At 41.1% G+C, this 24,317-nt stretch overlaps 2 protein-coding genes across 12 annotated transcripts in view; one reads left to right on the forward strand and one right to left on the reverse strand.

Annotated features, from left to right (window-relative positions):
• The window catches only part of BBX (BBX high mobility group box domain containing), a 125,433-nt gene that overhangs the window by 30,856 nt on the left and 70,260 nt on the right, over positions 1 to 24,317 (forward strand). For 5 of the 11 annotated variants that reach the window (XM_053386256.1, XM_053386257.1, XM_053386259.1 and 2 more), the window contains one exon: positions 5,202 to 5,253. The exons of the other annotated variants lie outside the window; for them this stretch is intronic. In XM_053386256.1, coding sequence (XP_053242231.1) covers positions 5,251 to 5,253 — 3 coding nt within the window. In that variant the 5' untranslated portion in view covers positions 5,202 to 5,250. The remainder of the gene's footprint in view (positions 1 to 5,201; positions 5,254 to 24,317) is intronic. 11 annotated transcript variants of the gene reach the window in all.
• The window catches only part of CD47 (CD47 molecule), a 231,861-nt gene that overhangs the window by 15,349 nt on the left and 192,195 nt on the right, over positions 1 to 24,317 (reverse strand). The gene's annotated exons all lie outside the window — the stretch shown is intronic.

A 24,317-nucleotide genomic window follows, 5' to 3' on the forward strand; every position in this document is an offset into this window, starting at 1 on the left:
TAGTTCTCAAACTTAATCTGTTCCGGAAGTCCGTCCGACTTCCAAAACTTTTGAAAACCAAGGTGTGGCTTCTGATTGGCTGCAGGAGCTTCCTGAACTCAAGTTAAAGCTGCATTGGATGTTTGGCTTCCAAAAAACTTTTGAAAACCAGAACACTTCTGGGTTTTCAGCGTTCGGGAGCCAATTTGTTCGTCAACTAAGCTGTTCGAGAACCAAGGTTCCACTGTACTAACTATTAACTATGTTTGACCAAGATGAATGTGACAATATAATCAAATCTTCTTCAGTATCATAGGTTATAGTCAACTTACTTAAGTAATGAGTAATATATGATAGTATAGCCATTATTTGTGATCGGTCTTCTGGCATTCCACCTCTCTGTTCACTGAAACTGAAGATCACGTCAGTGCATCTATATGTGTGCATTTATATGCGTGCATATATGTGTAAGTGTGCATCTATAAAAACTCAGGTCTTTGTTTAGAAACTGACTTGACTCTGATCAAAATGGTAATGGTTCTCATTTTTGTTTAATGGGTGAATCAGTCATGTGTAGAGCAGGTAGCCAAAATGATGCCCTCCAGGTGTTTTGGTCTGAAACTCTATCAGCTTCAGCCAGCATGGCCAATGGTCAAAGATGATGGGAATTGTAGTCCAGCAACATCTGGAGGCCTCCCATCTTGGGTTTCCTTGCTGTAGACAAGGGCCATTTCAAGTATTACATTTTACAGTGAACTCTATTATACAGGTAACTCTCATTTTAGGCACATCCAATATGTGTGTGATTGCGCGCGCGTGCACACACACACACACACACACACACACAGAGCACTGAATCTGGAAGTAACTTGGAAACATCATAAAAGACATCACTAAAAGGGCAGGGACAGAACAGGAACGGAAAGAGGTGTCTCACTTGCATGTGATTTCATGCAAATGCTCAATGTCCCAGAACACAAACCCCATGCGAATCGGGGGTTGCCTATACAGGCTTAAAATGTGTTTTATAGTTGTCTGTGCATTTATTAAAGCACGTGTTTTGAAGTATGATAGACCTCCACGCTCCTGGAACTTCTTGATGAGCTGTGACAACCAGCAGGAAAAACCAATATAGGAAAACTCATTTTTCCTTGAAGTGCCCCCAAGAGGGTTTTTTAAAAAAGAATTTTGAGCTATTCACCTTGCAACCTGTTTCAAATCTCTCTGTTTTGGGAGGTAACATTAGTGTCACCTAGGGGTAGGTCCTTTTCTGTTGTGGCACCAACCCTAAAGAGTACATTGTTAAGTGAGGTTTTCAGGCCTTAAGACTATACTGCTTTAGGCAGTTGGTGAAGACCTGGCTTTGGAAAAAAAAGGTTTTTGGTTAATTTGGTAATTTATGCTATGTCAGTTCCATTTTCCTCTTGTGTTTCTAGAATTTGTTAAACAAGTTGGATATTGTTAAATGTATTAATTGGATTTTTAAAAATGATTGTTGGTTCTATTCTGTTTTTACCAATATTTGCTAGCTGCCTTGAGTTTATTTGGAGAATAGTTTGGATAGATTTAAAAAATCAATAAATCACAGGTCAACTTACTATATTGTATTATCAAGTACAAATGAATCAAATAGTGAGATCATCCAAGGCAAATGTTTATTCAGGTGCAAAAAACCTCAAGTGAAATTATTCTCTGAAGGTGAAATGACCTGATTTTTATAGTGAAGTCAGAACTAATAGGATTATTCTAGTTTCTGTTTTACTTCTAAGGAAGAAAAATAAGATGGACAGGTTGCTCTAGAGACACCTGTACTATGATGGAAACAAAAATATAGATAACTGTGTATTGAATATGATGCTTCGAATAGGGCAAGAAATTCAGAAAAATTGGCCCTGTTTCCCAGGTGGGCAAAATCCATAGCTGTCAACATTTCCCTTTTTTAAAGGGAAATTCCCTTATTCTGAATAGGATTCCTCGCAAGAAAAAGGAAAAGTTGACAGCTCTGGCAAAATCTGCTCATCTAGAATTTGGAATTGATTGGGAGAAGAGAGGAAGCAACAGACAACCAGGGAATGATCTGGACATGTTCTGTAGTTCACCCACCATGTTTTTGTTCTACCGGTTATCTATCTTTGCCTTTGCATATTTTACCCCGTAATACTTTTCTGTATAGAAGAAATATAACTGATAGCTACTCCACTAGGACTTTCCAGAAGCTTTACTGACTTTCCATGGTGAATCAAAGTGCAATGAGCTTTCTGATTGTACAGAGTGAAGTTTTTACTGTGCTTTATCAGTTATATTGTATTGAGAAGCTTCCGAAGCAAGAAAGCATAGGACTGTTTGCCGTAGGATTTGCAACAGTAGTGGCCAGTGTGGTGGGACAGAGCTGTGGAGCCAACTTCTCGAGACTGGTTTTGTTACAGCTTTTATGTGAGCAGCAGAGAGGTTGGGGCTGCCTGGACACGCCAGAGGAGCCAATCCAGCATTCCCAAAGGTGTGTCCACAGAGCCTCACCTCACCACTGCCTTGCCCACCCCAGAGATATCCAGGTAAACTGGTGTAGCTGGTGTCAGGATGGCAGCTCCACTGCTCTGCCTCATCTCGCCAATTAATACTGACAATACCTCCCAGTGTAATAATAATAATAATAATAATAATTTATTATTTATACCCCGCCCATCTGGCTGGGCCTCCCCAGCCACTCTGGGCGGCTTCCATAGAAACCAAAAATACAGTAAAATATCACACGTTAAAAACTTCCCTGAACAGGGCTGCCTTAAGATGTCTTCTGAATGTCAGGTAGTTGTTTATCTCTTTGACATCTGCTGGAAGGGCATTCCACAGGGCGGGCGCCACTACCGAGAAGGCCCTCTGCCTGGTTCCCTGTAGCTTTGCTTCTCGCAATGAGGGAACCGCCAGAAGGCCCTCAGCGCTGGACCTCAGCGTCCGGGCAGAATGATGGGGGTGGAGACGCTCCTTCAGGTATACTGGACCGAGGCCGTTTAGGGCTTTAAAGGTCAGCACCAACACTTTGAATTGTGCTCGGAAACGTACTGGGAGCCAATGTAGGTCTTTCAAGACCGGTGTTATATGGTCTCGGCGGCCGCCCCCAGTCACCAGTCTAGCTGCTGCATTCTGGATTAGTTGTAGTTTCCGAGTCACCTTCAAAGGTAGCCCCACGTAGAGCGCATTGCAGTAGTCCAAGCGGGAGATAACCAGAGCATGCACCACTCTGGCGAGACAGTCCGCAGGCAGATAGGGTCTCAGCCTACGTACCAGATGGAGCTGGTAAACAGCTGCCCTGGACACAGATTTGACCTGTGCCTCCATGGACAGCTGTGAGTCCAAAATGACTCCCAGGCTGCGCACCTGGTCCTTCAGGGGCACAGTTACCCCATTCAGGACCAGGGAATCCTCCACACCTGCCCGCCTCCTGTCCCCCAAAAACAGTACTTCTGTCTTGTCAGGATTCAACCTCAATCTGTTAGCCGCCATCCATCAGTGGGTCCGTATGTGTTTCCCTTGCTCTTTCTTCTCACCTGTCCACTGCCCATACTTCTTGGCTGTTTCCAGTACCATCCTTCTTGCAGTGTGTGACCCCAAAATTTGCCAAATAAACTCTTAAGACATATTAAATCTTGGAATCATAATATACCAATGTCAATATAGCTAGTCGTGTTCACCCATAATATTTAGCTAGTCTAATAAAAGATGTCATTAATTATTTCTGTCCTAAAACAAAACAACAACAATAATCTTCTCTGTGCTCTACCAATGCATAATGTGCATTTGGTATGAACATAGGGAGAGGCTTTCACACCTAGTCTATATTTCTTCAAGTTTTTCTTAGTTTCTTTTAGATTTTTTGTGTGCTAGTTTTAATGTTTTAATGTGTTGGTTTTTTGCTTAGAATATTGTAAGTTGCATTAAGTTGCCGTGGCAAAAAAGGACTAATAGGATAATAATGATAATAGATTTTCAGTACAAGCCTTCTGGACCTCACTTCAGTTGAGAAAGAAGCATGCCTTAAAAGAAGAGAGGCCATTAAATCTTGACTCATGTTTGAAAATATCACAGAATGTGTGCTATTCTTATATGTCTATTTAGTTTGAAAAATGCTTCAATACAAACAGTTTCAAGGTTAGTTATTATTATTATTTGCAAAAGTGAAGTTGGGGCAAATGCTTATCAGTGCAGACAAGATAATTTGTGAACTGAAAAATTATATGTTTTGACTCTAGGTGATCTGTAAGTTATGCTCAGAGCAAATTCATTGAAATTAATGGGTTTAAGTAACTGAAGTCCATTGATTTTATATAGTCTAATATTTGAATATGGCTAATTTGGATTTCATTTTCTGCGTGGGTAAATGGTAAAGGTAAAGGGACCCCTGACCATTAGGTGCAGTTGCGGACGACTCTGGGGTTGTGGCGCTCATCTCGCTTTAGTGGGTCATGTGGCCAGCATGACTAAACCGCTTCTGGCGAACCAGAGCAGCGCATGGAAACGCCGTTTACCTTCCCGCCAGAGTGGTACCTATTTATCTACTTGCACTTTGACGTGCTTTCGAACTGCTAGGTGGGCAGGAGCAGGGACCGAGCAACAGAAGCACATCCAGTCGCGGGGATTCGAACCGCCGACCTTTTGATCAGCAAGCCCTGGGCTCAGTGGTTTAACCCACAGTGCCACCCATTGTTGGTACATATTGCTAAAAACAAAGAGATCATAGGCATGTTACTGTAATTACATCTTCAGATGTTTTAGAATATTTATTGTGATGCATCTTGTGTAATAAGAAAAAAACCAACCCAGATCTTATATTCATTTACATTTCAAATTAAGTGATGTTTAATATTGCCCACATACTCAACTGATTTATAATAAACAAATATTTCAGTTTGGGGAAATACTTGGCTTTGATTCTCAACAAGTTAACCATTTATTTATGTTTGTTATAATTATTCATTGCTGCCGTAAACTCTTTGTTTTCTGCAAAATATGCTGGTATGTTTTGAAAGCAACCACGGCTACTGTCCACTTAATTCCAATCCTTTTTAAACCAAGTTTTATATTGTACATATTACCTCCGTATAGAAATAAATGTTAAAGGGTATGTTTGAATCAACAGTGTCTTAGAAATTGCTAGTTTTAAAAATGAGTTTTTGGTGAAAAAGCGGAGAGAGATTATTGACTTTTGAATATATTTTTGCAAATTTTAGGAGGCGAAATTAAGGATGGGTAGACAGGCTCTGCGAATCTGGTGAGGTGATGGTAAGTGATAAAGGACTGTACAGCAGCGAGGAATTGGTTATATCTAATAATCAGTTCTGTAGGAACTAATGAAAAAGCATTTCATCCCTATTGATATGCCTGTGTTTCTGCTGTTGCATCTCTCCCTGTTCTCATGCTGTTTGTTTCCCCTTCCTCCTCATGCCAACTCCTCAGCTGCCAATTTATTTTATGTCACCTTCTCCATTTTGCTGTTCATGAAAAGTAGCAGATTAGCATCCTCAAGAGAGGTCAATCCAGTTAAGAGTCTGAGCCACCTGGTTTTTACTGTCCCACTTTCAATATTAATATTGAGGGTTTTTAGTACTGTCCATGAATCTTTGGGATAAAACCACTGGGAAGTTTTCCCTACTCTTTCCCCTTCACATCTCTCTTGTATGGTGTTCTCTCTTTCCCCACTAGGTGTACACTGACCAGGAATAATAAAATGATAATTTCTTAGAATCGGTATACACTGTGGGTGTCCGCTGACCACAGGATTTTGTTCAGACCTTGATGATGTGCTTTGGGGGAAAACCTGCTTTCATTTAAAGTCCTTCAGAATCTTTTTTAATTGGGTTTGGATTCCAGCTTCACTTCAGAAAAAAACCAATATTTTGTTTCCCTCATATCCTTCTTGACTATTACAGTGGTACCTCTAGTTGCGGACTGAATTCGTTTCAGGGTGCCATTTGCACCCCGAAAATTCTGCAACTAGAACGCCTTCTGTGCATGTGCGCGGTGCAATCGGGCGCTTCTGCACATGTGCAAAGCGTGCAGATTGCTTCTGTGCATGTGCGAGTGGCGAACCCGGAAGTAAACACTTCCGGGTTTGCCACATTCGTAAGCTGAAAGTCCGTAACAAGAGCAGAACGCAGCATGAGGTATGACTGTATAGGTGACTTTTTTAAAAAGGAAAACTCTCTTTTGACAGAAGTGGATAAGATTTGCAGGCATAGTAAACCCTCCAGAAATAGGCAGATTGATCCAGCAGCATTTGTGCTAGACATGTGTGTGTGTGTGTGTGTGTGTGTGTGTATGTATGTGTGTATGGAAGTATCTATAACTTCTTTATTTTTAGAACAATGTTATTAAAATTCTATGGGAGCGAATCCTTCCACATTTCAGAAGGATAGTAGCAGTAGCTTTTCCCACAAGGTCTGCCTTCACAGCTATGGGTTAGGTAAAAAAAAAGGAAAGATTTTATTTTTTTATTTTTTATGGGCAATTGATCTGAAGTAGCAGATATGAGAGAGGCACCCCTAGGAAAGAAAGCTGTCAAATTTTAAAGAAAGTTTTTGATTGTGGGGGAAGAGAGTAAAAGGGAGCCACTTTCCTGTGATTTCATTAAGGTAAAGGGACCCCTGACCATTAGGTCCAGTCGTGACCTAATGATTTCATTAGGGGGCACCAATTCAGTAGTGTTAGGTAGGTGCTAACAGCAGTTTTATTTGAAGAGTAGTCTGGTGTGTTCCATCTCACGAACCCTTAGTTCCCCACTTTAAAACCTCCATAACTGCATGTCCAAGTTGCTTCTTATGTGGAGGGGAGCATGAGAGGGGGAGAGAGAACAAGAGCTGCTGTGATTCCTCGACCTCTAACAAGCCCAGAATCCTTCTGAAGCACCTGACAGCAGTTTAAATTCATCCAAATCTGTTCCACGCCCCAATATACACACAAGTGGAGATTCTTTCATATTTATTCAACCTACACGTTCTGCACATAGTTCTTATAAAGGGCTTATGCCCCCTTCCCACCGAAGAGCCTTTATGCTCGCGAAATTAAATGCCTTCCCCTCTGCAGTGACCAAAAGTAGATTCTCACATACCCCATATTAAGCCCATCTGTTTGCCTGCAACCAAGAAGTACCTGATTCAATGGACCACATTCTCTTAGTTTGCTCTCCACATAGTAGACCTTTCCAACAGATGCTGAGCAAAATGTTGGAGCTTGGGCCTATAACTCCTAGAAGATGTAAAATGAGGTTTCTCCTGGCAGATCAGGACAAAGATATCACTGCTTTAGTAGCTTCCTTTTTAGCCACAATTTTACCCGAAAGGGTTCCCAATGAACCATAATTTCGGGGAACAGACAGGCAATATCTAGGTGCACACGATCACAGTGTGACCTTACAACCTTCGACAGCTTCACCCATGTAATTTTAATTATCACAGTGACCTGAAATGTTTTATACTGTGATGCCAATAAAGGTATTTGATTTGAAGGGCTTATGCAGACATAAGATTTGTGATCCATTAAATACTGAGAAAAGAAATAGTGACTACCAACGTCACTCAGTTAACTTCATGGATGAGCATGACATTCTACAAGAATTTTGCAAGATAATGTTATCAAGTCTGCACCCCGCCCTAACAAAAAAATTATGACTAACTAATTTTAGTAACTGGCAAAATGAGCTAGCTCTTAAAATGCAAGTATAATTCAAACCTTTTATTTGTTTTATCAAAATGTATTTGAAGGAAATGCAGTCTTTTGATTCTTAATTTTTAGTTCGTTAATAGGGGGCTGCATTTAAATAATTATTACAGAAGACTGTAGTCCCGTGACCACTAAACTCTGTGTAAGTGCCGCTGAACTCATTGTCTGAGTTCAGTATTTGGACAGGGATGGTCTAACAACAAGAACAACAACAACAACAAGAACAACAAATTTATTGCTTATACCCCGCCGGGCCTTCGTAGCCACCCAGTGTTGGCCCGTGGAGCAGAATGTGCTTTGTGAAGCAAATAATGTCTCCCAAGTCTGACTGGGCTCTTAGGTGCAGAGGCGGCCGATTTCTCCATCTGAGGCGAAACAAGAATTAAGGCTGCCCCCCCCCCTTCCCACCACCGGAATGCCCTGTATCTTGCAAATTTCTCTGAGAGCCTGAGCATTCCGCAAAGGATTGCCGCTCGGCTTCTTACCCTGCAGTGGCGTAGTGTGGGGGGTGCAGGGGGGGGGCCGGCCGCACCGGGCGCAACATCTGGGGGTTAGGCTTAGGGGACGCAAATCCATGGGTTAGGGGGTGCAAATTACTTGCCTTGCCCCGGGTGCTGACAACCCACGCTACGCCACTGTTACCCCGGGGGCAAGGAAGCCAAGTGGCATCATTGTGTGCAGGAGCGCCCTGGTTCTCAAAAAACTTGGCGAGAGCCAGGGCATTCTGCATGGTGTTGCCACTCATCTTTTCTGACCGGGGGGGGGGATTGTTCTGGTGGCAGCGGAAACAGTTGGGCTAGGCTGCTGTGACATATTTATTGCAGAGCTTTTGAATACATGTGAAGGGGATTCTGTGGTAAAAGAAACGTTTGTTGCCTGTATTTCTGCGTGGAAAACAAACAATATAGAAGTTCTTCATTTCTAATTTTAACTCGCAGTTGTTTTATTTTTAACTAGTAGACTTGCCGTATTCCATTTCCCCCAAACTGGGTGGCCTAATTTGCATGTAATGCAAATTGTTTCCTAATTATGCACATTTTCCTGTGATATTTTTTTTAAAAAAGAAGTTGTTTTTTTTAAAAAAGAGTGTGAAAATACAACATGTCTGCAACAGGGTAATGTAGCACAGGTTTTTTGTGCAACTGAGTATGTACTAGGTTTCGACTGGAGGTGGTCAAGAGAGGACAATTTAATAGGCTGACTTGCTGGAAGCTAAAGGGTGATTTGCAGGAAGGATATTTGGCTGAAAATCCAAATCAGCCTAATTGCTACCCTGCAATATCAGTGTTTTATATCACTCCACCACAGCCCTCTGCTCACAATGTTGGATTATGCTGGTGTTGCTTATTCTCAAGGCCATTTTAAAAGTTTTTTTAAAAAAGAAATTTCCACATGAAGCAAGGGCTGAGTTCGAAAAAGAATGAAGTCATGTTGCTACTTTTTGTTTGGTGAGGGAGCATGCTGCTGATTAGTAATAGGTATGCTAAAATTATTGGTCTCTCCACCATTTTATATAAGCAGCTGTCGCTTTCACCCAAGGTGTGGAGACTTTTAAAAGGAACTTGAAAGTTCCATCTCCAGGCAACTGAATTGTGACTCTTGTTTTTTCCTTTTTTTAAAAAATAATATTTATTACTTTTCCAACAATTTAAACACTACAAAAAAAAAATAAACAATACAATACAAATACAATACAATACAAAAACACTACATAACTCTAACACATTAAACTAACAAAACAAAACCAGTTTAAAACACATCAAACAATTTCAATATCTTATCTTTCATTCACTTATTTCAACGACCTCCTCACACCTCCCTTTTTGTATTCCACTTCTATTAATTGTTTCAGCAATTCCTTTCCATCTTCCTCTGTTTTCTATCCTATAATTATCTTAACATATTCTAACCTTATTTTTTCCTTTAATACTCTATTAATCTATTTATACTTAATTCCTTATAACATTTCTACTAAAGCCATATAACTTCATTCCAACATTTTTCTAACATTCATTAATTTTACAGTATTTCTGTAAATAATCTTTAAGCTTTTTCCAGTCTTCTTCCACCGACTCTTCTCCCTGGTCTCGGATTCTGCCAGTCATTTCCGCCAGTTCCATATAGTCCATCAACTTCATCTGCCATTCTTCCCGGGTGGGTAAATCTTGTGTCTTCCAATACTTCGTGATGAGTATTCTTGCTGCTGTTGTTGCATACATAAAAAAAGTTCTATCCTTCTTTGGCACCAATTGACCAACCGTGCCCAGGAGAAAGGCCTCTGGTTTCTTCAGGAAGGTATATTTAAATACCTTTTTCATTTCGTTATAAATCATCTCCCAGAATGTCTTAATCTTTGGGCATGTCCACCAAAGGTGAAAGAATGTACCTTCAGTCTCATTACATTTCCAACATTTATTGTCGGGCAAATAGTAAATTTTTGCAAGCTTGACTGGTGTCATGTACCACCTATAAATCATTTTCATTAAGCTTTCTCTTAGGGCATTACATGCCGTGAATTTCATACCTGTGGTCCATAACTGTTCCCAGTCAGCCATCATTATGTTATGTCCAACATCTTGTGCCCATTTAATCATAGCTGATTTCACCATTTCATCCTGAGTGTTCCATTTCAACAGCAAGTTATACATTCTTGACAAATTCTTGATTTTGGAATCTAACAATTCTGTTTCCAATTTTGATTTTGGGAATTCGGACAGGTAGCAGGTTTTAAGTTGAACAAGATGAAAACTAAGGTTTTAGAGAAAAACTTAACTGTGAATGAGAGAGAGAAGTTTCAGGAGGAGACAGGACTAACATTGGTTAAGAAAGTGAAATATTTAGGGGTTAACATGACTGCCAAAAATGTGAATTTATTTAAGGATAATTATGAAAAATGCTGGATTGAAGTGAAAAAGGATTTAGAAATATGGACAAATTTGAAGTTATCATTGTTAGGCCGAATTGCTGTGATAAAAATGAATGTGTTGCCAAGGATGTTGTTTTTGTTTCAAACATTGCAAATTTTGGATAAGATGGACTGTTTCAAGAAGTGGCAGACAGATATTTCCAGATTTGTTTGGCAGGGCAAGAAGCCTCGAATAAAGTTTAAGGTATTAACTGATGCCAAAGAAAGAGGTGGATTTGCCCTGCCAGACCTTAAACTTTATTATGAATCAGCTGCTTTTTGCTGGCTGAGAGAATGGCTGCTTCTTGAAAACACCGACGTGTTGGATCTAGAAGGCTTCAATAATGCATTTGGCTGGCATGCATATTTGTGGTACGATAAGGTAAAAGCACATAAAGCGTTTAAAAATCATATTGTTAGAAAAGCATTGTTTAATGTTTGGATAAGATATAAGGATTTGTTAGAAAAGAAAACCCCAAGATGGTTGTCACCAATGGAAGCGAAAGCACAGAAAAAACTCAATATGGAGGCCAAATGGCCGAAATATTGGGAAATTCTGGAACAAGATGGAGACAGAATAAAATTGCAGAGCTTTGAAAAATTGAAAAACAAAGTGCGAGATTGGCTCCATTATTACCAAATAATGGAGGCATTTAATTTGGACAGAAAAGTTGGTTTCCAGGTGGAAAAATCAAAATCAAAAATCAGAAGTGACTCTTGTTTTTCCTATCTCTATGGATATAGCTACTCCTTTTTCATGTCAGTTACAGCTGTGATTTCTGTCACTGGCTGCAACAACAAAGGTGGGAGAGGGCTTATATATCACAAAAAGATTTTGCACATTCTTCTTATTTCTGATTCTATAAGAGCTATCAACTTGCTTTATATATACGAAAACTGGGAATCTAGCCTTGCTAATAGGGCTTAAATGGGCACCAGCTTGCAAAGCTGAGCCAGCTAGACCATGTGACAAATATTGTTAATAGTGTATGGTGGTGGGGGAATTAATGAAGCAGTATTTTATTTTTGTTTTTACAGTCCCATAATAGAAACATGTTCTAGAAAACTAGAAAAAGACAAAAGATTTATCTAAAAGTTAGTACTTGGTATCCCACATTCTTAAATGTAGCAAATATGCAATTAGATCTAAGTTGTGGATTACTGTATTAGACTTCTCTAATACACACAGGAATGAATTATGAGGAACCATATATCCTGTGAACCAGGACTAGAATTTCAGTAATATGGTAGATGTGAAATCACATAGCCATGGTGGTGTTTGGATATTTTTCATGTCTGCAAAGAAACTGGATTCTAGATTCAAAGTTCCACAAAATTTCTCACATTTGCACTGAGTTATAAAGGTTTGCAATATAATAGTCCATCCCCACCAGGTGGCCTGTAACCTTTCATGGTATGCAGTTGTTCAGGATAGTACTAGTCGGTATTTGTAAGAGTGATGACTGATAAGAGCAACGCTGAAACCACTGTGGTACCAGGATGAGCTTTTCCACGTCAGAAATTACTTTCCCAAACGGAAAAAGGGGTTTTGAAGTTCCTTGGTTTATTAGTTGTCCCTTGGCCTGCCCCTCAATCTTATTGATTGCTTCATTTGTTTTTCAAGTTTCCTTTCCTGGAGTTGTGTCTACAACTAGGAAAAACAAGACACATTGAATGTTTACATCAGTTAGACTTGCGGTATTAAGGAAACTTCGACAAAAAACACTGTCCAAATTACCGAGGAAAAGAAGAAGTAGGGTGTCTTGATATTCTGATTTCTATTCTATGAGTTCCATAATTCGGCAGTGCCAGTCAAATATTTTTAATCTGCATGGATTTAGGTACATACTGAGATCATACTTCTCTCAATAATGTGTATCAGTTTACTATCTTAGTACGCAGACCCAAGTACTGAGGGCAGATGGATTTCCAGGCTGGAGCTGGCACAGCATTTGGGCTCAGTACTACCACACCACAATAGTAGGGCTGGTTCAGAATCCCCTCTACCTCCCACCTCTGGTTTCAGCACTTTTCATTGGCTGCTGCCTACCCACATGTTCAACAGGTGGGAGGGGAACCTCTGCATCAGCTGGGGGATGCTGCAGTCAGCTTTGCAGTTAAGGGCTGGAGGGCTTGGATGGAAGGTTAAGTCACTTCAACCCAAGCCCCAATGCAACACAAAATTGGCTCGGGTTGCTCTGTTAAAAATGTTGACCTATGTAGGCAGCTACAAACTTACTTGGGAGCTAGCCCCAGTGAATGTAGTAGAACTCAGTGACTAAGCATGCGTAGGATCGAGCCACACAGTTCTTTCTGTGCAACCTGTAAATTAGTTGAGTTAGGATATTTTTGATTTACAGCTCTTGGCCACATTCACATGTCTAAAGCACATTTAAAACACATAACTTTTCCCAGTGCTTTTCCCCCCTAAAAAAATGTTTAGGGGTACTCTCATATTGAAATACTGCCCCTCCATGAGGCCAAACGTAGAGTCACAAAATGTTTAGGGGTATGCGTCCCCCTGCGTCCCCCCAGAAAAAAGCACTGGCTTTTCCCAGTGAATCCTGGAAATTGTAGTGTTTTAAGGGTGCTGGGAATTGTAGCTCTGTAGGGTCTAAGTTACAGTTCGCAGGATGTGCATTAAATGTCATCTGCAAATGTGCTTTAAATATATGGCGTGAAATTAAGAACGATTAAATCAGAGCATTCTCTGTCTAAAGGTTTGTGGATGGCAACCTATATTTCTTACTTCATGTTTAAGAGAAATATTCTCGGAGCCCATAAAGATGCCCTTTTATGCCCTCCAGTTTATTTTTCTAAGCACATATCGACTGTATGCCTTATGAAGTACCTTGTTGTATAATGCAGCAAGACTACTACTATCTAAACTTTTCTGATCCAAAAAACTGATTGTTGTTTTTATTATCTAATTCCCATACAACCAATTGCCAAGCAAACTCTTGTGTCAATAGCTGTTGCCTTTGTCTTCAATTCTGATTAGAAATATGTCCTTTATTACCCATCCGGGCTTCTTACTTGCCCACCTTTGGATAATTGAGGCTATACTGCAATATAAAATACGTTATTTATAGCCAAGCTGTTTTTTTAAACAGCATCTGGCCAGTTTTTACCCTTATAGAAGTTACTATTTGACTTGTTTTGTTAAGTTCAATAATGCAAAAATGCGGATGGAAAGCTTACATTTGAGAGACATAAAAATAATTAGAAATGATATTGTTACTTTGAGGAATACTCTGAGGCTGGATAATGAAGTGACTTAGGTGAAGGTGTACGTGGTTAGGGAATTTTGCAAGCTAAGAGGGACAAAACTTATTTTGGGTGTCTGATGCATCCAGGTATCATTTCCAGATACTACATGAAGCTGGCCTCCTACCCATATCAGCATTTGTGAAATCAGAGCCGTCCCCATGGCCCACTTTAGGTGTTACCGTTATAAAAAGGCCTCAGTGGAGAATGTACCTTGAACTGCAGCTGTGAACAGTGACTTGTGGAGAAAACTGCTGCAAATCTGTGCTGAGCTATGGGACTTGCTGGTTGGCCTTGAGCAAGTCACTATCTCTTTCGCCTCATTGTTGTGAGCTCCTTGGAGAAAGGGCGGGATGGCTAAGTAATGAATAAATGTTGTTATTTATTTTTTTCGTTTCCAAAACAGGATTGTGGGAGGGCATGCCCTAATGCTTTGTATGTGGGGCTGCCCTTGAAGATGGCTTGGGAGCTTCAATTAGTGTGGAATGCGGCTGCCATAATTTTTATCAGTGCAGCCAGATGGTATCATGTTACACTGAACAAATCGCTTTGTCTGCCCTTTTGCTTCAGTCCTGGTGCTTTCCTTTAAAGCCTGAAATGACTTGGGACCGAAAGAGGTGAAGGAGCACTTTTGCCTCCCTGTGCCTTAAGATCTTCAGAGCAGGCTCTGCTTCATGTCCCACATCAGTTCCATGCTGGTGCAGGATGCGCCCTTCTCTGTGATGGCACCGCGGCATTTCTCTCCTAAATAAGGCAAGCAGCTTCTCTGCTATCATTTTGGCCCCAGGTGAAAACTAACTTGTTTGCTCAGGCATTGTAACCATGACTGTGTGGTTTACCCAGTTCCTTTTATTTTAGGTGCCTATGTTACTAAATAGTTGCTTTTGTTTTGATGCATTTGTTATTAGTGCATTGCTAGTGTTTGTGTTTGAAATTGGTTGTTGTGGTGGTTTTGTTGTACCCTACCCTGGTATCAGAATCGATGAAGAGTGGGTTACACAGATACAAATACTCAGGCTGGAATCAGAAATAGATATTGGCATGAAATAGAATTATTGCCTGTCCTGTGCATTATCATTTCTTCTCCCTCCCTCCCCCCCCCGCACTTGTCGCCCTTGGATAAACATGATCTGAAGCGCTGCAATATCCTGCAAAACCTGCCTGCCATAGACCATTACGCCTCTCCTCTACCACCTTACAACTCTCTGAAACAACTAGAGAATACCCCTCCAGCCTCAGGGAAACAAGTGTACTGGAAAACTACATATCTAGGGCACAAGCCCTGTTCAGTATAACCAGAATTTTGATAGGCCAGTACTCAACTCTGTTTTGATGAACTGTAAAAAAAAAAAAAAAAAGTCACGTGAAAGAGCGGGTGGGTTATTGTTGTTGATGTTAGCAGTAATACTGGTATGCCAGTAATGCAGTGGCTGTTTGAATGTGCAGCTGAGCATAGACTACAAGAGCCAAGTCTTGTTCATGTTTCATTCTTTAGTGCCTTCTGGCTCCACCCTGTTCTTCTCTGTTCAACTGAAATCATTTTTCCGTGTTTCATGTTAGCTGCTGTCGGAAGCTAGTAGTCCTGCTCAGAAAACAATCATTTTCATAGCCCTAGCAACATTTTTTTTAAAAAAAAAAAACCTGTTGGATTTATTCATCTGTTTCCCTTTTCTGAAAAGGAAAAGCAACAGGCTGGGAAAGTCATGGTGATGGTGGTGCTGATGATTTAGAAAGGAATATCCTATTCACTATATTTGGCACAGCGTCCTAATCAGAGTTGTAGAATTTTGCACCAAAAATAACGAGGGGTGAATCTGAAAGATGGATGAGTAGATGAATTAGTCTCAGGTAACATAGGTCTGAGTATTTACTTGGAGATGGCTATACACTTGAGGCTATAATCCTTTCCTAAACACACCTGGTAGGAACTCAGTGGAACTTATTTCTGAGTAGATAGATCTGTTTGCATTAGATTAGGAAGTCAGTGGCTTAATACCAGGGATAGAGAACTGGTAGCCTTCCAGAAATGGCTACAACTCCCAACACCATCACTTGTTACACACATTGATCATTGACATCCAGAGGACCGCAGATTCCGCACCTCTGCTTTAGACCATCAGTATTAATATTTCCGCATCTCTTAAGATGTACTTAACAGTAGTTCATGCTTTTGTCCCTTATTAGCATAGCTTTGGTTAAGTGCCCACTTTTCAATGGTAGCTGGCTGTTACTTAGTAAACAGAAACGCTTTAGCAAATACTCATGCGTTGGGCTTTCCCCCTTCTGTTTCCACAAATAGTGCAACCCAGCCCACACACAATTCATTGTGTTGTAAGCTGCTTAAACACAGAGCAGCTTCAAAAGGAGAGTTTTTATGATGGAGCCTGTGGATGGTGGTGTGAGTGGTAGAAAAGAAAGCTGCTACACAAGCAATCTGCAGCAACCTTCTTTGGATCAGGCCCGCAGTGATTAAAGGTAGTGTAGTTAGGCTGCAGTCCTGTACTTACATACCTGGGAATACGTCCCATTGAACTCAGTGGGTCTTATTTCTCAGGAGGCATGAGCAGGATTGCAATGCAGTAATAGAGATCCCCATTGGTGTAATGTAGTGGCTACGAGTTGAGCCAGGAGGTCCCTGGTTCAAATCTTACCCCTGCCATGAATTCAGGGGGGCAAGCCACTTTTCTCTTGGCCTTGGCTTCAAAACTGCCACAGAAAAGTAGCCTGCATTACAGGATTGTTGTACTAAATAGTATACGCAAAGCGCTTCAGACACTTGAAAGGTGTTATATAGGCATTAAGTAGTAGTCTCTTTTTAACGCACAAGATGTAGAAGAGAGTAAATAAGAGAGAGTAAATAAGAAAAAGCATGGGATTAGAGCAGAGAAAAAGACGTACAACTATGCTTAAGAAACCTCTGCTGGTAAAATTGAGAGATTGCCACCTGACTGCAAACAAGCATAGTTAAAATGATTTTTAAAACACTGAAGTGTGAATATTATCCTCGCTATGTAATTAATTTTCTTTACTCAAGATAATAAATCAGGAATTACTCCAGTACAGTGGTACCTCGGGTTACATACACTTCAGGTTACAGGCTCCGCTAACACAGAAATAGTGCTTCAGGTTAAGAACTTTGCTTCAGGATGAGAAAAGAAATCGTGCTCCGGCGGTGCAACAACAGCAGGAGGCCCCATTAGCTAAAGTGGCGCTTCAGGTTAAGAAAAGTTTCAGGTTAAGTACGGACCTCCGGAACGAATTAAGTACTTAACCCGAGGTACCACTGTATTCTGTCACCTTGCTTTTATGAAGAACTTGCCTTTGCCACAAACTGCTACCAATTTTAGAAATATTTTTATCAACGTTGACAATATTTACTTATATAAGTTAGCAGCACAGAGATTTAAACATGATGAACAATTTTTCAAATTTTAAATGGGGGAAAGTATTTGATCCCTGCTAAATTTGCCAATTTGCCCTCTGATGAAGAAATGACCAGGCCATAATGGTAGGTTTTAATGGTAGGTTTATTGTAGCTGTGAGAAACAGAATAACAACAGGAAAACCCTCAGAAACCCAGAAGACAGAAGTCAGGCTTCTGCTACATGTACTGGTTTTCCTGAGTACTTCATAGGGTAACCACTTACACATCACCAACAAAGAGGAAATTCATTGCCAAAAAAAGAAATAGATTTTTGCATAAAATTAGCATAGGGCAATTTATTATACAGGTTTCGAAATGACTGTAATTTAAATAGAAATACAATATAGCTCACCATAGAGGAAATGAGTGTGATCAGGTAACCTTTGCACATGCTCATTCTGCTCTCTAGGTCTGAGGCTCTGCAGGGATCCTTTTTGCTTTTCCTTCTTAAGGGTCTGTATATTTAAACAGAACTTGGACTGGATGGGCAGTCCTCCAGATCAAGAATTGGGGAATGATCCGTAGCTGTGTTCAGGAGGCCGGTTAAGCACATTCTTAACTCTCGTGGAAATTGGAAGAAATTACTTCTGAGTAAATACAAGACTGAGCTTCAAATCCTGTTGTGTTCACTGGGGCTTACTGTATAGTAAGTATGTTTAGGATTGCAGTCTCAAGTACTTAATGTTGGTTGAGCTGCACACGTAATTTCAGCAGTTGTCTTCAATGTATAGAGACAGTATGGTTTAGATGCCGGTTTAAGTCAATATACTGCATATCAAGTTGCTGAAACATGGTGTTCATGTCCTCCTCCTGTCCTCACTAACAATTAATTACTATAGTTGCTTGTTAACATTTCTTCGGTTTTAAAGTCTACAATGAAACTTCATATTTTCATACGGAATACTGTATAATTTAGTGGGTTTTTTTAACAAAAACAAAAACAAATGCTTGAATTGCATAATTTTTAGATTCAATATTATTTCCTCCCCCCCCCCCCCATTTTTGATGTTGTCTAGCAGGAAACTGGTAAAGGGCTTTAGCAGCTGTTAAATTAGTGTGGAATTCACATCACTGTTAGGCTTATCTTCATGTCCTATTTGCTGCTTGATGTGTATCAAGACTTCCTGTTGTATCAAAATGCAGTGGAATCTGAACCACTGACTAAGAAGCATATGTTGGAAACTGGAAACAGCCTCTGCATGATTGATAAGACCACTGATCATGTTATTAATATAAATTAAATAGAGATTCCAACCCTCAGGTGCAAAATACACTTAAATTCCATCATATAAGAAAGGTACACATGTTTATCAACTGCTGCTCTTCTGTTGGTGTTGCTTGGTATAAATTGCCTAGTCCCTTTGACTCAATATTCATGTCTACTGTAATGGTGGAAAGGGACATTCATAACTATATATTAGGGCTGGGCAATATCAGGTTTTCAACATTGTGGTGTATCGCCAGCCAAACATAGCGGTTTGGCGATATACCATGCTGTTGAAAAGACAAGATGCATTGGCCTCTGCCTGCGAGACACCAAGGTGAAACTGCCCCAGCTCTCACCTCCAGAGCTGATGCGGTTTCACCCAGGTGCTTGCCAACTGGACAATGCAGTTTCAGCTGGTGATTGGGAAGGTTCCCCCTCCCCAGCTGAAACAGCCCCCGTGCTGTCACTGCTCAATCAAGCAGTTTAAAGATGCAGAGGGAGGAACAAGCTGTATTGATGCCTCGACGATACAGCTTGTTTCTCCCTCTGCGTCACTTGAGGGCAGAATGGGATGGCGGTTTCAGTCAGCGATATATTGCGGGTGAAACTGCCGCTGCTCCTGAGTCTTGACTCCCTCTAGCAGACGCTGCTTGCAGAGGGACTCAGGAGCAGTGGTGGTTTCACCCACGATATACTGCTGAGTGAAACCAACATCCCGGTCTGCTTCTCATCCCGGTCCTGGGCAATATATCGATATATTGCCCAGCACCCCCCCCCCATATGCATCCCTTAGATCGGACTGGGAACTTTTTTGATCCAGTGGTCCAGATCTTTATCTCACCCGATACCCATAGGCAAATTTTGTCAGATGGGCAGGACCAGCCACCTTTCAGTCATCTGACATCATAATTATGCTCAGCTGACTGATGGTTGGCAGTCTTGCCTACCTATCAGTGTTGGTCCACAGAGATGTGGGAAGAAACTAATGAGTGAGGCAGCAACTAGTAAGCTTGAGCCCTCCACTCACCAGCTGATGCTCAGAGTTCAATCTTGCTCTCTGCGGGGGTTAAATTCTACAGTTTTGGCTGCAGGAGTAGACAACACAGGACTGGACCCTGCACATCAGAGTGATAGTTAAAAGGCCTGCTGAAAACTTTTCTGTTCTGCCAGGCCTAAAGGTAAAGGGACCCCTGACCGTTAGGTCCAGTTGCAGATGACTCTGCGGTTGCAGTGCTCATCTCGCTGTATAGGCCAAGGGAGCTGGCGTTTGTCTGCAGACAGCTTCTGGGTCATGTGGCCAGCATGACTAAGCTGCTTCTGGCGAACCAGAGCAGCACACGAAAACGCCGTTTACCTTCCCGCCGGAGCAGTACCTATTTATCTACTTGCACTTTGACGTGCTTTAGAACTGCTAGGTGGGCAGGAGCTGGGACCGAACATCAGGAGCTCACCCCATCAGGGGGATTCAAACCACCAATCTTCTGATCAGCAAGCCCTAGGCTCAGTGCTTTAGACCACAATGCCACCCGCCAGGCCTATGCAGGCAATTAAGAGTCTGCCCCCCACAATGATCTATTGAAGTTTGTTTTTAACCTTTCTTTATGTTTTATGGTACAGTATATACTGATAGGGGATTTATAAAATGGGAAGTGTTGATGATGTCATAACCTAAACTAACTTGTTTTTTCTTGGGTTGTAAATACTTCCCTTAGCACCTAGCTAGTGCTGCTTGCTGCTAAACTTTCTGCCCACATAGCCTGATTGGTAGATGCTAGGCACAGACTATCAGGAATTTGTTCTGTACATCACTTAGTAAAGCAAGTCCATTCTACATTACAGAAGTTTTGTGTGTTTTGTGAATGTGAAATGTCTATGTACAGCTGGTTGGACAATTGTTGTGTTTTTTTTTAAAAAAAGTATAATAAAATTTAGGTTATGAAATTTACACTTAAAATTATTTGAACACAATCATATATGCCCATTTCTTTTCATTTGAAGAAGACAAATAGGGTTTACATTTCAAAGGAGGGTTAATTGACTAGGAATGCATTAATGTCTTGCTTTCATGCAGTGGCATTTTTTTTGCAGATTTCTGTAATAAACTACTCTCATTCATAGCAACAGCTTAGGTACTTGTAAAACCACTCTACAAACATAACAAATGTTTTAGGTCACTGTGCTGTCTTTGGAATTGTGCTTATTTTAGGTGTATAGCCTGTGATCACACTTTTTTATATTGATGCTGATGAGCAAGACAAGTTTATTAACTTGTAAAACATAAAAAATACTTGTTTTAAAAGAGCAAGTGACTTTTATTTCCTGTTTACATAGAGCATATTTCAAAAGAGTAGGCATGTTATTCTGCAGACAAAAACCAATGTACCTTTGGAGTTGGTGATTTCTTGTAATAAGATGCTCCATAGGCCCTGCTGTTTATGAGCTTTCACAGGATCAGAACAGAAAATAATGTAAGTGCCAATAGTCTGTTTGGCCACCAGAGGTCTCCTGTTCCCTTCTGTAGAAAACTATAAAACTGGAGAACATCATTCAGATTTCGTCCTACACACAAAAAAGAATGGCATGAGTAAAGTGTGATTTCACTGCTTTCCTGAAGATTTCTATTCAGGCAAACCTGCATGACTTTCACATCTTGGCTAGAGCACAAGCATGTCTACCTAAAACTGAAACTCCACATGAAAACATTCCCGTCTTCAGATTTCCCTAAGTATGACTGATTGTCACATGTATCTAAGAGAGATTTGCATAGGCATTCATCTCCATTATGAATGAATATTGACAGAGCATAGTGATGCTTTAAGTAAAGCAGCCTTTGGCTTAAAACTTCATTCCACACTTAAGTATCTTCAATGGCATTTGCTTACATGCGTATCTTGTTCTTAATGCTACCCCTCTCCTCTCTATTGCTTCCCCCCCCTTGATCCCCTCTTTTCTTCCTTCTAACTATTGTCTCTTTCACTTTGAAAATTTAGATGCTAAGCTCCATTGGGCAGGGGCACTGTAACTTTAAAAAAATACATATTCCTTTTCTTCCTATGATATTTTGCAGGGCGGGGGGAGTTTTTGAGCTGGCTTACCGTGTTAGACACTTGACCTAAAGAAGCGTCATGAAATAATTTCATATTGCTCCATTTCTCTTTTAGTTTTTGAGATAAACACAGAGAAAATTACTTCTGATATACACTAAAAAATAATAATAGTGTCTCAGTATTTCCTTAAATACTTAACAAGCCTCTATATTCTGCAAAGAAAATCTAGGACAGTTCTTCCTTTTGAAATTCCATTTTTGCGCTGGGTCATACTTGAGTTACTGAGGGTTTCTCATGTGTGCCAGTCTTCTGTAACCATTGCAGTTTGATTTAAAGTTGAATTTACTTGGCGACAATGAGGAGAATCCCTAAATGCAAGACTCCATAATTCAGCTTTTCTGTCCTCCATTCAAAATTACGATGGCTGCAACCTTGTGTGCAGTTAAATCCCACTGAAATCAATTACATGTAAGCTGTCTGACTTCATAGAATTGCAGTCCACGTTTGTGGGAATCTCAAAGTACATTTTATTTTCAATATAATTGCTGTGCTCAATACAAAGTGGTTAATAAATGAAAGGATTGTTGTCAACAAGGGTGTGTCTGCACAGGGACCTCATACACTCCCATTCAAGCTAGAAAACTAAATTTGCTGCTGTTAGTCTTGCATCTTTAATATGTGGATCAAGTGTTCGACGTGTATAAAATAAACACTGTGATGGAATCCAGTGGGGATGAGTTTGCTAGCTCCTCCCTCCTGCTGCCATTCCAAGCTCCCTCCACAAGTATAGCCATCTCTCTGCAGTTTTATGAAGCAGGGAGCTGGTTGTGCTTGTGGAGACCCCCAGGTGTTTTAGAAGTTAAGGCATGTTAGTGAACATGCACTGGTGGGGGGGAGGAAAAGGAAATGCATTGCTATTGGTTTGCAACACAGTTTTTCTTCAAGCCTCTGTGGAAACAGCTTGGCACCTTTTCAGTCACAACTTGTTGCGTGTATTTCCTGATTGGGAGATGGAAAGGGATTGGCCTTATTTGTGTCTAGCTGGGCATTTGAGGAGAGAGAGTTAAAGGATTCATTTGAACCCTATCAGATACCTTGAACACGGGAATAAACCGTGCCCCTGGCTCAGTACTTTTTACTATTTTTTGGTACCAATTGAAAACTCGGAATCTCATCAGTCTGGGATTTCAGCAGGAGTTGCTTCTTCCTCAAAGACATAACACTCGCCCCCATCTGTGATGAAAGAGTGAGCTGCTTGAGTATGCAGGCAGTGTCAGTCCTGCAGGATAGTTCCTACCCCTGATGATTGTGTTAATGCATAGACAATACAAGGCTGATAGACATAACCGAGTTTATTGTTCTAACCAAAGGCCATGACAAACTTGCAGCAATAGTATCAATAAAATAATACAGAACATACATCCACAATATACGGCAACACCCTTGTTGTAAGAGAGATGATATCAGAGACACCAGCAAGCTTAAATCTAGTTTGATTTCAGATTAAACCTCTGCATCACCACTACAATTTACAGTGATTTTATCCTTTGTTTTGTTTTGTTTTTGCAGCCAGTGCATAGAGCAGGGGTAAAGGTAAAGGGACCCCTGACCATTAGGTCCAGTCGTGACAGACTCTGGGGTTGCGGCGCTCATCTCGCTTTATTGGCCAAGGGAGCCGGCGTACAGCTTCCGGGTCATGTGGCCAGCATGACTAAGCCGCTTCTGGCGAACCAGAGCAGTGCATGGAAACGCCGTTTACCTTCCCGCCAGAGCGGTACTTATTTATCTACTTGTACTTTGACGTGCTTTCGAACTGCTAGGTTGGCAGGAGCAGGGACCGAGCAACAGGAGCTCACCCCGTTGCGGGGATTCAAACCTGATCGACAAGCCCTAGGCTCTGTGGTTTAACCCACAGTGCCACCCGCGTCCTTTTTATACCTACCGCCTACTATTGCATCTTTCTTGATGGTAAAATTTCCTTACGGCTCACCAGTGCTCGATGGAAGGAGGATTCCGCTTGTGCCGTAGAACCCCCTACCGCCCACCTAGAATCCTGAAACGCCCACTGGTGGGCGCTAGGGACCAGGTTGACAACCCCCTGGCATCGAGGGCTACTTTGTGTGTTATGAGGCAAATATTGTCACTCAAAAGAAACCAAACCATTTCTGCTGGGTGGATCTGCTTGCTTGTGCAAACAAAGGTTTCAGAAGCAGTCTCTTGGGTCTCTCTGTAAGGGGCAGGCTGTCAGATAATGAGTGACATAACAGAATGATGTATTAATGATGCAGTTACAAAGAAGCTTTCCGTTTAATTTTGTGGGAGTTCACTATGTTCTCAAAGTGAGTTTAAGAGCATACCAGTTTAATTTTAACCAACTTTATTGTGGTCATATACATCACCAAAATTGGTGAGGGGTGGGAACATGGAGCATGCAATTCCGAAAACCCTAGTTCACCACAGCCTCTTATTTAAGCACTAGGTTGGTAGCCATAGGCAGACTGGTAGAGGAGGGATGAGACACACTGTCCGTACTCTGTGCCTAGCAAGGAAACCAAGAGGTTTCTCACTCTTCAGTGCCCTGCATAGAAATGCAATAGGCTGCTTGTTCAGGAGCACAGCTCTGAGTCTCTCCTTTGCCAGCCCTCAACAGCCTAGTTGCTGTTGTGTATTATTAATACTACTACTGCTGCTGCTGCTGCTGCTGCTGCTGCTGCTGCTGCTACTATTATTATTAGAATTAGAATTTATATACCGCCCTATACCTGGAGGTCAAAGGGC

The sequence above is a fragment of the Podarcis raffonei genome, chromosome 4 (assembly GCF_027172205.1).
Source record: "Podarcis raffonei isolate rPodRaf1 chromosome 4, rPodRaf1.pri, whole genome shotgun sequence".
NCBI lineage: Eukaryota > Metazoa > Chordata > Lepidosauria > Squamata > Lacertidae > Podarcis > Podarcis raffonei.